This window comes from Jatropha curcas, chromosome 6, assembly GCF_041381405.1.
Source record: "Jatropha curcas cultivar XTBG-Jc1 chromosome 6, XTBG_Jcur_1.0, whole genome shotgun sequence".
Taxonomy (NCBI): Eukaryota; Viridiplantae; Streptophyta; class Magnoliopsida; order Malpighiales; family Euphorbiaceae; genus Jatropha; species Jatropha curcas.
In genome coordinates this window covers 4,209,102-4,224,697 of record NC_143156.1, presented here as the reverse complement: position 1 = coordinate 4,224,697, position 15,596 = coordinate 4,209,102, and the positions used below count along the sequence as shown (strand labels likewise).

The 15,596-nt window shown below is 34.8% G+C and overlaps 3 protein-coding genes and 1 non-coding gene across 4 annotated transcripts; all 4 read left to right on the top strand.

Moving 5' to 3' along the window:
• Window positions 1-205: 205 nt before the first annotated feature.
• LOC149495318 (uncharacterized) lies at window positions 206-2,167 on the top strand. The gene has a single exon (XM_089723425.1). It carries the CDS (start codon window positions 1,709-1,711, stop codon window positions 1,976-1,978), a length of 270 nt encoding a protein of 89 aa, XP_089579551.1. The 5' UTR covers window positions 206-1,708; the 3' UTR covers window positions 1,979-2,167.
• On the top strand, window positions 646-718 carry TRNAS-UGA (transfer RNA serine (anticodon UGA)). Its single transcript has one exon. It is a non-coding gene; the product is annotated as a tRNA-Ser (tRNA).
• A 2,525-nt stretch (window positions 2,168-4,692) lies between the features above and the next one.
• LOC149495317 (uncharacterized) lies at window positions 4,693-5,287 on the top strand. Its single transcript, XM_089723424.1, has one exon. The coding sequence runs from the start codon at window positions 4,754-4,756 to the stop codon at window positions 5,114-5,116; it is 363 nt and encodes a 120-aa protein (XP_089579550.1). The 5' UTR covers window positions 4,693-4,753; the 3' UTR covers window positions 5,117-5,287.
• An 8,176-nt stretch (window positions 5,288-13,463) lies between these two features.
• On the top strand, window positions 13,464-14,034 carry LOC149495316 (uncharacterized). The gene has a single exon (XM_089723305.1). It carries the CDS (start codon window positions 13,517-13,519, stop codon window positions 13,850-13,852), a length of 336 nt encoding a protein of 111 aa, XP_089579431.1. The 5' UTR covers window positions 13,464-13,516; the 3' UTR covers window positions 13,853-14,034.
• The last annotated feature ends 1,562 nt before the right edge of the window (window positions 14,035-15,596 follow it).

Sequence of the window (15,596 nt, the reverse complement as noted above, 5' to 3'; positions counted from 1 at the left end):
TTTAAGGATATCACAGATGTAATTCACAGAGTTTTGCTTTGTTTTGTGGTCTTATCAACTTCAATGGTAGAATATGATACAGTGGAGATAAGTACTCTTCTTATTTTTGACTTTGTAAGATAAACTTTTTCATTGATTAATAAAACATCATATAAGCATAAGACATATCAAGTGCCAATAGCACTATGGCCTTTTTGTTGTGGTCCCTTTGGTTATTGGTATTATGAAAATATAAAATAAGTCATATATTCCTGAAATCTTGAATTATGGAGCATAAGTTATGAATAATTTTGGACTTTTTGTTTTTTATCATTTTGATTTTAGGGAATAGGAGGATACTTTCTGGTGATGTTTTCGTTTTCTGCAAATTGAGAAGGTGTTAATCTATTGAAGTAAAAAAAGAAATATTTGGTCATTTGAATCATTTGGTAATTCTTTTATTTGCTGGTATAAGTATTTCATGAGTATAATCAACTACTTAAATAATCATAAGGATTGCTGTTGCTATTAATGATTGGGGACAATATTTCTTATCACAATAACCTCCTGTTATTGTAGGTGCACATAAAGAACCATTAGTTTCAAACATTTAGGATGATCTCAACCAATGGTTAAGAAAAATTATAGTGAATAAAAGACATGCAAGTCCCTATAGCTCAATGGTAGAGCGTCAGTCCTGAGAACTGAAGGGCTGTAGTTCGATTCTACATTGGGGACCTTTTGCTTTTATCACATGCCTTTGTTTTCTTCTTTTGCTTTTATCACATGCCTTTGTTTTTTTCTATGTAAGTTTGTGACCACTGTATAAGATAGAAAAATAATGGCCTTTAGTTTATAAGGGTTGGCTTTATCGTGAATCTCTGGTGGCCTCTTTACTTGTGCTTCTAATTGAAATTTCATATTTTATCGTCATATGACTGCTGTCTGTTGTAGATGTGCGCATCTAACCTGTTAATTCTTATCGGCAAAACCCACAAATAGCATCTGTATTTCCTATGGTTTGTGTAACTTTTCAAACTAGAGAGGTGGACTATGTAATTTAGGGATATCACAGATGTAATTCACAGAGCTGTGCTCTGCTTTTTACGGCCTCAGCAACTCTAATGGTAGGACATGCACTCCTGGTTCTTATAATGTGCAGACAAGGATTCTTATTTTTGATTTTGTAGGATGACATTTCAGTGGTTAATAAATGTCATGGCGAGCATAAGACATGTACCCTACAGCTCAATGGTAGAGCGTCAGTCTTTAAAACTCAAGGGCTGTAGTTCAATTTTACATAAGGGACCTTTTGCATTTATTATATGCCTTATGTTCTTCATTTTTTTTTTTTTTTTTTGTTGTTTAGCCACCATATAGATAGACAAAAAGTGGCCTTTAATTTATAAGTTATGGCGGTTGGTTTTATTATCTGTCTCCAGTGGCCTTTCATTTGTGCTTCTATTTGAGATTTCATGTTGTGATAGCAATGTATAGCAAAACCAGAACCATATTTTTTTCAATTTTCTAAGTGGATTATTCATACGGTAAATTAACAAGCGCCCGAAATTTTCCTGACCAAACACAGTTTCCGTATCACCCACCATAAGACCAAGCCATGTATCTATAAAGCCAGACCCTGACCCTGTTTTCTCATCCCAACTCATAACCAAAGGAGTTCCTTTTTCAAGATTTGCAAATTTGAAGTCCAACAATATACACTATAGTGATGGCTTCTTTTAACTGCTTCATTGTTGTCTTCTTTATTGGTCTGTCATTTTCAAGCATGGATGTTGGCTTGGCGGCTCGTCATCTCTTGCAATTGCCTTCTCTGCCAATTCCTGAATTGCCACCAGTACCTGTTATTGGAACTCTGCCACAACCCACCATTCCCGATCTCCCAAAGCTCTCATTACCTCCATTGCCTACCTTACCCTTAGTCCCTACACTTCCAATTCCCTCCCTCCCTATCATTTCTCCACCACCAGCTTGCAACTAGTCTGTTCACCAGGAGGACCGAGTTTGAATAATGATTAAATTGTTTCATTCTGGTTTAGTCCATATTTGTTTGTGCATTATTGTTATTTATAATTCTGTTAGGTTTGTTTTTGTATGATTTTGTAATTCTGTGATTACCAGTTCCCATTGATTGTACTTTGAATGCAACTGTTTATCTTTGCTTGTTCTATTATATGTTTCCTTCGTCACTTTGTTATAATAAATTTTTTTTTTCCTTTTGAAACCGATGAGCAGTATATCAAATGCACTACAGTTTATTTGTTGTTCATATATGATTCGGATTGTACATGTTGCTTATAAAATTTTAAAAATGAGAGAATTGAAATTGTAATAGAATTATATCATGCATCAGGTTGATATTAAAAATACTTTTTATCATATACTAAAACATTGTTTATTAATTTTGTGGACTATGTAATATGAGCAACTTTTTAATTACGTTAGTAATTTAAAATTTTTATTAAATTGACGAAAACTCTCATTCTCATTCCTTGTGCTCTTAAATAAAAGGCGAGAAGAAATTCTTTTTGTGTAAACACCGTTATCCGGATCCTATTAATAGGAATCCCGTAATCAGACTCGGGGCACAGCTATAGTTAAAACTTTTCGCCATTTTCTGCATGTGCATTTAGTAGGGATCAAATCCAAGAATTTTTTTCACATGTCCAGTATGGATTATTAATTTAGCCACAATCCGTAGGTTGAAAAGACATTTATTAATTACTTGATTACTCAACTCAAAGGATAAAAAATTATTAAGTAAAAAAGTTAACGCTTAGTTTCAAGAATGTGGTAAGAGAGGATTTCAATTTCTCGAGTTCTTACGCTATCATGGTCGTAGTTTTCTTGTCACTTTGGGAATGTTGGCTAAAATTCATTGTTTTACCGGTTCTTAGTTGGTGGCTGTTTAATTAGTATTTCAACAAAGCTTAGATGGAATAATAAAAATTTTATTATTGGGTTTTCTTAAATTTTAAATGTTAATATAAATATAAATATTATGCAACTGAGTACCATAGATAGTGTTTTTAACTAAATTAAAAAACGTTAAGGGGTGTTTAATAGTAGCGTTTAAAGTTTTGAACTAGTCAAAACATTATTTCTCTGAATTACTGTGTTTGGTAATTTGATATACGAAATAATTTTTAGAGGTTTATGGAATGTTTTCTAAAACTTATCCTTAATTAATATAAAATCCTTATGTTATTATAGTACATGTTTTATTATCTTTATGTTTAAGTTATTTATATTTAATAGTAAAAGAAAAAAAAATATTATTTATATATTTGTATTCAAACTCAAACAAATATTAAAAATTAAAAATGTCTATCCCTAAAATATTAAAAATTTTTCATTTTATTTATAAAATAGTGAACTTTTCAATTTTTACTCCTTTAAATTTTAAAAATTTAGATATGGCAAAAAAATTTTTTATAATGAATTTAATTGAAAATTCTATGTGAATATTTTAATGTCTTTTTTTATCATTTTAAATTTATTATCAATCAAATAACTGTTTTTATTAAACAGCTAGTTACTAACATTTATCAGTTAACAACTATTAAAGCAGTTAACAATTATTAAAACAGCTAATAGCTATTAGAACAGTTAATATTGCCGATCAGATCCTAAATGTAAATGTTAAGTATTACATGAAAAGCTATTGTTGAATAAGGCTTTCATTTCAAGCTAGTGGAATAGAAAATTGAAATTGTAATAGAAACATACTATGCATAGGGTACATATTAAAAAATACTCCACATCAAAACTTAATTATTGTATAATAATCTTGTAGGATAAAATAATAATAATAATAATAATAATAAAGTTAAAATTAAGTTTAAAGAATGTGAGTTGAAAAGGGAGTATCATCCAGTTATGGACTTAGAATTTAAGCCCATTTGGATTGTTTGTGATACGAACATCAATTACAAAATGTCAACGAGGTGTCGTTCAATACTATTCTAATTAAGATTTATTAATAATGCACGAATATTAGTCTTTGATATTTTAAATTACATAACACTTCAGCCTTTAAAATTTTATGTAAGTTACATTTTAATATCTAAATTACTATCTCAATTTCATTATAATTTTGACATTTTTTTTTTTTACTTTTCACAAGAATAGAAAAAATGATTAGATCAACTAAATTTTAGAAAAAAAAAAGATAATTAATTAAATTACCTTTTATTAATTTTTTATGATTAAAAGAAATAAACTTCAACGGAGATATCTAGATAAGAATGAAAATTAAAATAAAGTAATTAATACTATTTTGATCTTCTAAAAGTTTCATCATATAAATGGGTAAAAAAGAGTAAAAAAAAAGTCAAAAGTGTCAAAGTTAACGGAACTAATAAAATTTAAAATATTTTAGTTTTTAAAAATTTATCAAAATGTTATATTTTGAAGCTACTATATCTTGTTTGTTCAACCTTAGCTATATGTTGAATGAAATAAAGAATGTGGTATGTTGTTGTTTTTCTTTTAGAACTCAAATGTTAGATTGGCCACCAATCATATGTTTAGAAATATTGATTGCCTACACTCTTTGACTTTCTTGCAAAAGCCAAAACCAGAACTTCTGATAAGAGGGTGAACTAACAAATAACCCAACTGTCTACAACCACCAGAAGGCCAAGCCATATGCATATATATAGAGCTACAATCATACCTATTTTTCTCATCCCAAACAACAAAAATAAGTTTCTTGAAGAGTTACAAATTTGAAATCCAATAAAAATATACACTCATGGCCTCTTTCAACTATATCATTCTTGCCTTCTTCGTTGCTATATCATTTTCATGCATGGATGTTGGTATAGCAGCTCGTCATCTTCTGCAACTGCCTCCATTGCCTTCTATGCCAAATTTGCCAAAGCCTACATTACCACCTTTGCCTAGTAATATTCCAACTCTGCCTCAACCTACATTGCCAAACTTGCCAACTACACAGCCTTCTTTGCCTAACCCAACTTCACTGCCTCCTCTTCCTAGCTTACCCACCATGCCTGCTGTTCCAAAGGCCACTTTGCCTCCATTGCCAAGCATGCCCTCTATCCCAACTACAATTCCCTCTATCCCATTCTTCTCCCCACCGCCGGCTGGAAACTAGTCCGACTCCGGGAGTGTGGACGATTCGATTGTTTGTTTCTAGCTAGTTTATTTCTTCTGCTATATTTGATTTTTGTATGGTTTTATTGTTCTGTGATTGCCACTTTCTATTGGACTATGTACTTCGATGTTTTATAATGATTTTATTTAATTATATTTTTATTAATTTGAATATTGTTAGCCACTAATGAAATATTTGGGAAATAAAAATTAAATGAAGGGCTTTAATATTAAGTATGAAATCATAAAGGTTAAAATCTAAATAAAAATCTTTATATTTCAAACAGGGTAATGCTGTAAATATATGAACATAAAAAATGTTATATTTGTAAAGTTGAAGAAAATATAATTAAAGAAGATTGGATTCTAAAAAATATGAAGAAGGGGCAACCAAATACAATTGGTCAGTTTGGTTTCAAATTAAATTAATAAAACCAATAATCAAATTACAATTTTTCTTTTTTTAATATTAAGAATGTTATTTAAACTTTAATCTATTGTCAGATTGTATATGTACGTACCATTAGATTATTGTCACGACCCATTTCCGTGGGCCGGACCGGCACTAGGGCCTAGGTAAGCTTAAGGCCCCCGAGGCCCGTAGTAAGCCTAAACCACTCAACTCAAGCATAGCACATCATTCAATAGGAACAGTAGCCCATGCAAGATAGGATATAATTTTTACATAATGCGGTCCAATTTTAATTTTCTCAAACAAGTTTAGTTTGGGCCTAATCATAATCAATCACGTTAATTCACTACAAAATAATAAGTTTAATTTAACTAGCTAACATTAACTTAACTAACTTAACTAAACTCATTAATTACAAATAATAAAATTAAATTCATTAACTAATATTACTACATTAATTAACTACAATTAATAAACTTAATTTAATTAACTATTATTATTAACCTTAACTAACTCAACTAACAGTATTAAATTTAAACTAACTAAATTTAATTAACTCTCATCATTAGTATTAAATTAATTAACTAAAATATACTTAAATTAATTGTCTAAAATTACTAAAATTAATTATCTAATTTAATTATACCTAAAAAAAAATGGATGCTGGAATTACTTGTCCGGAGATGGAGGCTACACGTGCCGGAGTGAAGAGCAGGTGGAGGCTGATGGCCGGAGGTGCCCTGGAGCAGCGGCAGTAGTGGCAGTGGCAATGGCGTGAGGAGCTGGGTGAGGCGCTGCACGATCGAGGGCAGAAGGAGCTGGCGCTGCACAATCTGGCAGCGAGTGGAGCTGCTGGCAGTGGCGCGCGGAGGAGCAGCGAGGCGACGGAGGTGATGCGACTGCCGGCGTGGAGTGGCGGCGAGGCTGGGTGGCGCGCAGCGAACCTGCTGTCTCTCGCTAGTCACACGAAGACAGACGCAGGGAAGAAGGAAGGAAAAGGAAAGAAAGAAAGAAAAGAAAGAAGAAGAAGAAGAAAAAGAAAAGAGAAGAGAGGGAGGAGGGTGGTGGCTGGGGAGGCTGTGGGTCACCGGTGACTGACTGGAAGTGTGTGAGAGGTGAGGGGTGAGCGTTGAATATAGAGAGGAGAAGAGCTTTCTAGATGGTTTGGGTCGAACCGGTTCGATTCGGTCCGATTCGGCCCAAATCTTTGGTTTTCAATGGTTTTCGACTTTCTCATTCGGTTTTCGGTTTGGTTTCTCACAGTATTCGCACTAAAATATTAATATTGATTTTCAGGCTGTCGGTACATTAAATTTAATTGGAAAAGTTTTTGAAAATATAATTTCGGTTCGTTTCAGTCTTCCCCCCTTACAAAAAAATTCGTCCTCGAATTTTGAAATAAGCAAGATAAGATCATAGTATATATGAAGCATAAAGAAGTATCGTACTCAACAAAAGAGAAACCATTTACAGTCGATCACTAGAAGTACAAAACATTTTACATGGAAGGAAAAAGATGGGGATAATTTCTTTGCATTTCAGCTGCCACTTCCCATGTGCATTCCTCCATCGAGTGATTTCTCCATAAAACTTTAACCATAGGAATCTCCTTAGACCGAAGTTTACGAATCTGGAAATCGAGAATACTAATCGGTACTTCTTCATACGTCAAATCTTCACCCACCTGAATCTCCTGCGGCTCTAACACATGAGATGGATCAGGAACGTACTTCCGTAGCATGGACACATGAAATACTGGGTGTACATGAGAAAATTCGTTAGGCATGTCCAACTGATAAGCCACTTCTCCAATCCTTGCAACTACAGGATACGGTCCAATATATCTCGGAGCTAGTTTTCCTTTCTTACCGAAGCGGAGAACACCTTTCATAGGAGATACCTTCAGAAAGACCAAATCTCCCACTTGAAATGTCACCTCTCTGTGCTTAGGGTCAGCGTAGCTCTTCTGTCGATCAAATGCTGTCTTAATCCTGTCCCGAATGATAGGAACCTTTTCAGATGTGATTTGAATCAACTCAGGCCCTACCAGTTGTCTATCTCCTATTTCCCCCCAACAGATAGGAGACCTGCATTTTCTGCCATACAGAGCTTCATAAGGCGCCATGCCGATACTTGCTTGGTAACTGTTATTATAGGCAAACTCGATTAATGGTAAGTGCGTGTCCCAAAATCCTCCAAAGTCTAATACGCACATCCGAAGCATATCTTCCAGTGTTTGAATAGTCCTCTCAGATTGCCCATCAGTCTGCGGATGGAAAGCTGTACTAAAGTCAAGCCAGGTTCCCAAAGCTTTCTGCAACGACTGCCAAAATCTCGAGGTGAACTGCGTCCCCCTATCCGAGATGATAGATACCGGAACCCCATGAAGGCGCACTATCTCTTTAACGTACAACCTTGCCAACCTGTCAGCATTATAAGAGGATCTCACTGGTAAGAAATGAGCTGTCTTGGTAAGTCGATCCACTATTACCCAAATTGAATCATAGCCTCCTGGCGTTTTCGGTAGTCCAACCACAAAGTCCATAGTGATCCTTTCCCATTTCCATTCTGGTATCGGTAATTGTTGCATTAATCCAGAAGGTCTTTGATGCTCTGCTTTTACCTGCTGACATGCGAGACATTTGGATACGAATTCTGCTACATCTTTCTTCATTCCAGTCCACCAATAATTCTCCTTCAAATCCCGATACATTTTTGTAGTATCCGGATGCACATTATAAGCAGCATAGTGGGCTTCATCTAAGATCTCCTTCCTAAGATTATCGACATCGGGTACGCAAACACGAGTACCCTTCCTGAGTACACCATCATTGTCGATTACAAAGTCTCCTGAACCACCAGTGACTACCTCTTGCATAATTCTTTGTACTTGTGGATCCCGGTCCTGTGCAGCTTTAATTCTGTCAAACAGCATCGGTCTCATTCTGAAATGAGCCAATAGACAGTTTGAAGCAGGAATTTCCAAGTTAAGGCCTTCATCAAGCATGCCATCCAATTCCCGAATTAACGGCCTTCTTTCAACCGAAATATGAGCTAAGCTTCCCAAGGATTTCCGACTTAAAGCATCTGCTACTACATTAGCCTTCCCCGCGTGATACTGAATAGTACAATCATAATCTTTAAGAAATTCCATCCAGCGTCGCTGTCTCAAATTCAGATCCCTCTGATCGAAAATGTACTTCAAACTCTTATGATCGGTGAAGATTTCACAAGTCACACCGTACAAGTAATGCCTCCATATTTTTAGTGCGAAAATGATAGCTGCCATTTCCAAATCGTGAGTGGGATAATTCTGTTCATGTTTCTTCAACTGTCTGGAAGCATACGCAATGACTCGACCATGCTGCATTAAAACACATCCTAACCCCACTCTGGATGCATCACAAAACACCACGTATCCTTCATCACCTGATGGCAAGGCTAATACCGGAGCTGTGGTTAAGCACTCTTTCAACTTCTGGAAACTTGCTTCACAAGAATCGGACCATACAAACTTAGCATTCTTCTGGGTCAATCTGGTTAATGGTGCTGCTATTCGAGAAAAGTCTTGCACAAAACGGCGATAATAGCCAGCTAAACCCAGAAAGCTGCGAATTTCAGTGACAGTAGTCGGTCTCGGCCAATCGATGATTGCCTCAATCTTCTTGGGATCAACCCTGATTCCATCCTTAGATACCACATGACCCAAGAAATTTACACTCTCCAGCCAGAATTCACATTTAGAAAACTTGGCATATAACTGATGCTCCCTCAAAGTTTGTAGCACAATTCTCAGATGATGAACATGATCTGCTTCAGTTCTAGAATAAACTAGAATGTCATCTATGAACACAATCACAAACCGGTCCAAGTATGGCTTGAACACACGGTTCATCAAATCCATGAAAGCTGCTGGGGCATTTGTGAGTCCGAAGGACATGACAAGGAATTCATAATGACCATATCTGGTTCTAAAAGCCGTTTTAGGAATGTCTTGTTCCCTGATCTTTAGCTGATGGTAACCAGATCTAAGATCAATCTTTGAGAAACATGTAGCCCCTTGCAATTGATCGAACAGGTCATCAATTCTAGGAAGCGGGTATTTGTTCTTCACAGTCACCTTATTCAATTGCCTATAATCAATGCATAGGCGAAGCGAACCATCCTTTTTCTTCACAAATAGGACTGGAGCACCCCAAGGTGAAGTGCTCGGTCTGATGAAGCCCTTATCCAACAGTTCCTGCAACTGTTCTTTCAACTCTTTCAATTCCGCTGGTGCCATACGATACGGCGGCATGGAAATAGGTTCTGTGCCAGGAATCAAATCAATACAGAATTCAATTCCCCTATCTGGAGGAAGACCGGGTAATTCTTCTGGAAACACGTCGATAAACTCATTCACGATCGGCATACTTTCAACTTTACGAATTTCTGTTGCGGTATCCTTTACCAACGCTAAGTACCCTTGACAGCCTTTCCTCAACAGTTTTCTAGCGCTGATTGCAGAAATTAGATTATAAGGAGCTATATTCTTATCTACCCTATAAACAAGTTTCTTGCCATCAGGTAGATTGAAAACAATTTCTTTCCTTTTACAATGAACCTCTGCATCATACTTTGCTAACCAATCCATCCCCAAGATTACATCAAAATCTATCACATCTAAGATAATTAAATCTGCGGGTAAGTCTACGCCTTCAAGAACAATAGGACAGTTTAAAATAACTGAATCAGTATAAATAGGTTCACTTAAAGGCGTCGATATCAGCAAGGGAATGTCTAACTGATTGAGCATTCTGTCTATTTTCACAGCAAACCTAGGAGATGCAAATGAATGGGTGGCACCAGGGTCAAATAGTACTCGTGCTTCCAAAGAACAAATAGTAAAAGTACCTGCCACCACGGCATTAGATGCCTGAGCATCTCCCTGTGTCAAGTGGAAGAGTCGGGGTTGTGCTCCAGAAGCATGCAAACTCTGTCCTGAACTCTGGCCTCTGCCCCTACCAACAGAACCACGGCCCTGCTGGCCAATAAATCTAGTACCAGATACCGACGGTGTAGAGAAAGGAGGTCTAGACACACTACCCATGGAAGACTGGGGTGGCACTGTACGTGACTGAAGTGGGCAATCTCTAGCATAATGTCCCGTCTGATGGCATCTGAAACAGACAATAGCATCAAAATTACACATTCCTATCCTATTCATATCAATTACATTATAACCTAACTGAAAATAGGACTCATACGGTGATCACGCTGAAACTTAAGAGGCAAGAGAAAACTATATCAAGACGTGACGGAAATAACTCCGCAGTTATCTCTAGACTCCTAAACTTATGCTCTGATACCACCTTTGTCACGACCCATTTCCGTGGGCCGGACCGGCACTAGGGCCTAGGTAAGCTTAAGGCCCCCGAGGCCCGTAGTAAGCCTAAACCACTCAACTCAAGCATAGCACATCATTCAATAGGAACAGTAGCCCATGCAAGATAGGATATAATTTTTACATAATGCGGTCCAATTTTAATTTTCTCAAACAAGTTTAGTTTGGGCCTAATCATAATCAATCACGTTAATTCACTACAAAATAATAAGTTTAATTTAACTAGCTAACATTAACTTAACTAACTTAACTAAACTCATTAATTACAAATAATAAAATTAAATTCATTAACTAATATTACTACATTAATTAACTACAATTAATAAACTTAATTTAATTAACTATTATTATTAACCTTAACTAACTCAACTAACAGTATTAAATTTAAACTAACTAAATTTAATTAACTCTCATCATTAGTATTAAATTAATTAACTAAAATATACTTAAATTAATTGTCTAAAATTACTAAAATTAATTATCTAATTTAATTATACCTAAAAAAAAATGGATGCTGGAATTACTTGTCCGGAGATGGAGGCTACACGTGCCGGAGTGAAGAGCAGGTGGAGGCTGATGGCCGGAGGTGCCCTGGAGCAGCGGCAGTAGTGGCAGTGGCAATGGCGTGAGGAGCTGGGTGAGGCGCTGCACGATCGAGGGCAGAAGGAGCTGGCGCTGCACAATCTGGCAGCGAGTGGAGCTGCTGGCAGTGGCGCGCGGAGGAGCAGCGAGGCGACGGAGGTGATGCGACTGCCGGCGTGGAGTGGCGGCGAGGCTGGGTGGCGCGCAGCGAACCTGCTGTCTCTCGCTAGTCACACGAAGACAGACGCAGGGAAGAAGGAAGGAAAAGGAAAGAAAGAAAGAAAAGAAAGAAGAAGAAGAAGAAAAAGAAAAGAGAAGAGAGGGAGGAGGGTGGTGGCTGGGGAGGCTGTGGGTCACCGGTGACTGACTGGAAGTGTGTGAGAGGTGAGGGGTGAGCGTTGAATATAGAGAGGAGAAGAGCTTTCTAGATGGTTTGGGTCGAACCGGTTCGATTCGGTCCGATTCGGCCCAAATCTTTGGTTTTCAATGGTTTTCGACTTTCTCATTCGGTTTTCGGTTTGGTTTCTCACAGTATTCGCACTAAAATATTAATATTGATTTTCAGGCTGTCGGTACATTAAATTTAATTGGAAAAGTTTTTGAAAATATAATTTCGGTTCGTTTCAATTATACTTTTATCTATCAAATTACAATTTTTTCTTAATATAATTAAAATTGAATCATATACAGAATTTAACCGGCTGAGTTGGGTTTTTTGTTTTTAGACAATTCTGGGCTTATTTTTCTACATCAAACCTAAAACCGAAAATTGAAGTTATGTGAAACCATGAATTCTAGAATCTAATAACTAAATTAAATCGGTTGAGTTTGATTTGTTTTTTCAATAAAATCATTACATGCTCACCCCTACATACAAACACTTTTCTCCAATGGCTTAAACATCTAAAATGCTTTGGACTTATCAACTTCGTTACAACTGTACTCAAATTTGATAATTTTTGACATGTATAAATCTCCAATTTGAAAATATAAATGCAATTATCCCCCAAAATGAATTTCGGATTAGAATTAACAACATTTCATCTTTAAAGTCAAGCCCAACCCGAATTTGCATAAACTTCCCAATACGGGCTCACGCATACACCATCGAATCTATTTTTTAAAATATTTTTTACTATTTTATCCTTTTTTTTTCTCCTCTAAATAGTGAAATACATATTTGTCTAAACTACTATTTTGGATTGATTTGATATACAGGCCTACCATCAATCTTCCCCCTTTGAACATTAATTTCATTAAGCGTTGATGATTTGGAAATTTATTCTTGTTATAGGTTCTGAATCGATTTACTTTGGTTTTTTTATTTTATTTTTGAGTAACCAAAATAGGAAGAACGAGTTATGGGTTTTCGGGCTATCATACTTCAATCGTAGTTTCAGATTCAATTAGAGATATACAGTTTCGGTGTCTGTTTATTGGGTAATTTTGGCATTTTCTTAACAAATACAAGATTGCTAAGTTATTTTTTTTTGGTGTCATATGATTCAGTACTAACAAATCACTTTTGATCTTATCTTGGTAAGTGTTTTTCTCCTTCCTGGAATTTTCTACATTAGTCTTTCTAAATTCTTTATTATTGCTTCGTCTGCTGTACGTGTTGTGTTTCTGTATTCCAGTTAATTTGAGGCAAAGAAGGCATTGTCAAGAGAAAGATCCATGAAATGGGATGATAAAGCATGACCAACGAATGAGGTTATTGCTGGTTTTATTCCATTAGAACTCAAATGGTAGATTGCCCAATTAGTAGTATTGATTACCCATCCCTTTGACTTCTTTGTATGCCAGAACCAGAACCGTATTTGTCAATTTCAAACGGAAAATTGATAAGAAGGTGAACTAACAAGTAACCAAAATATTGTTTTTCCTAACCAAACATAGTTTCCATATCACCCACCATAAGGCCCAGACATGTACATATATAGCTAGAACCTGACCTTGTTTTCTCATCCTAACTCGTAACTTCTTCAAGATTTACAAATTTGAAAGCCAACAATATACACTTAATGATGCCTTCTTATAACTGCTTCATTCTTGTCTTCTTTATTGTCTTGTCATTTTCAAGCATGGACGTTGGCTTAGCGGCTCGTCATCTCTTGCAATTGCCTTCTGTCCCAAATTTGCCAAAGCCTGCATTGCCACCAATGCCTACTATTCCAACTATGCCACAACCCACATTGCCAACCACACAACCTTCTCTGCCACCACTTCCGAGCTTGCCCACCATTCCTGCTGTTCCAAAGCTCGGTTTGCCTCCATTGCCTAGCATGCCCTCAATCCCCTCTATCCCAACTACATTTCCTTCCATTCCTTTCCTTTCTCCACCACCAGCCGGAAACTAGTCCATTTACAGAGAGTGTGACCAATTCAATTTCAATTGTTTGTTTCTAGTTTGCTTTTGCTATATTTAGTTTTTGTATGGTTTTATTATTTTGTGATTGTCACTTTCTATTGGATGATGTTGTTTGAGGTTGTATGATTACATCGTTATTAATTTGAATATTGTTACCTCCTGATAATGAAATATTTGGGAAATGAAAATTTAATTATGAAATTTTGATTTAGGGAACTTGAATCCATGAATTATAAATCCCTCAATTCTTTTAGGTGCACTACTCCTGCTTGTTAATTAAATTATGAGATATATAATTAATTATAAAATTGTTTAAAATTGAAATAAAAAACTTTATATGTTGAACGGGGTAATCCAGCAAAATATTTAATGTATACGGCGTGAAAATAAATTCAGGTAAAAGCCAAAATCAAGGCCCAAAGCCCAAAGCTGGACGACCTATCTTCTAGGTCAGTCCAAAAAGAAAATTTTAAATCTTTCGGCCCAAAACTCTACTTAAGGCCTTGATTTGAAAAAGTCCAAAATTTGCTCATAAAGAAAATTCCAAAACCGACGGAAGCTAAATTTGATAGAGGTGTTTATGGTTTGGATTGATTCGGTTTAAAGTTTTAATCAAATCAAATCTATTTTGAAATAAAGTGCAAAATGAATTGAAACATATGAATTCGGTTTAATTTGATTCGATTCATTTTGGATGGTTTTAGCTAAATATTATATTATATTAAATATGTTTTATATATATGGAAAAAAATTTTAATTTGCATAATTTTTTTTCAACAATAAAATTAAAATATATTTACTTAATTTTTTCAAAATTAATTTTCACATTTTAATTCTTCATTAGACTACTAATTAAGCAATTTATTGATAATTCAATTGTGATTTTTTATTTATTTATTACTAAAACATTATAATTCACATTTTGGATGCTTTATGTTCACTCTAACATTTGATTTGCATAATAAATCATATTTATAAGATAATTAAAAAATATTTCTAGCCTAAACATTGTTTATAGACTAATCAATAAAAAAAAGGCTTTATCAGTAAAATGATTATCATAATATCATGGATACCTTATCATATTAAATATATATATATAGTAATTTATTAATCACTACATATGGAATGTATATGGCAATTAAGTAAATGATACATATGGATTGTAATAATTTTTAGTTAGCTCAGAGATGATGTGTTATATTTAAAATTAAATGCAGAAATTAACAGAAAAAAAATTAATTACGTCTGCAATTTTTATGTTGATTTATTGAACTTATAACATTCAAATTATATTTTTTTAGTACTAAAACTTGATAAAATTATATATATTAAATAATTCACCTTATAAATATTATATTTATTGAAAAATTATACGAATGCTTAAAAACTGTGAAACAATTATTCAATAATTTTTTTCAAATGTCAATAAAGTACTTATTTTATAAAAATATGAAAAAAATACTTTTTTTTTTCAAAACAGTTTATTCCTATAGCACAAAAATATATATTTTTAATTATGTTTAGTCTACCGCATCATTCATGGACTAAGCAATAATAACATTCTTCCACCTATAAAATAAAATGTGAATAATTTGTAGATTGGATGGAGAAATTGCCTTGAAAGCTTGTTCATTTGGACCATATAAATTCAATTCAAGATCTACATACAATTTTCAAAACAACTCTTTAATTGATTCAAAATAAAACAAGTAGCTAGGGCTTGACTTAAT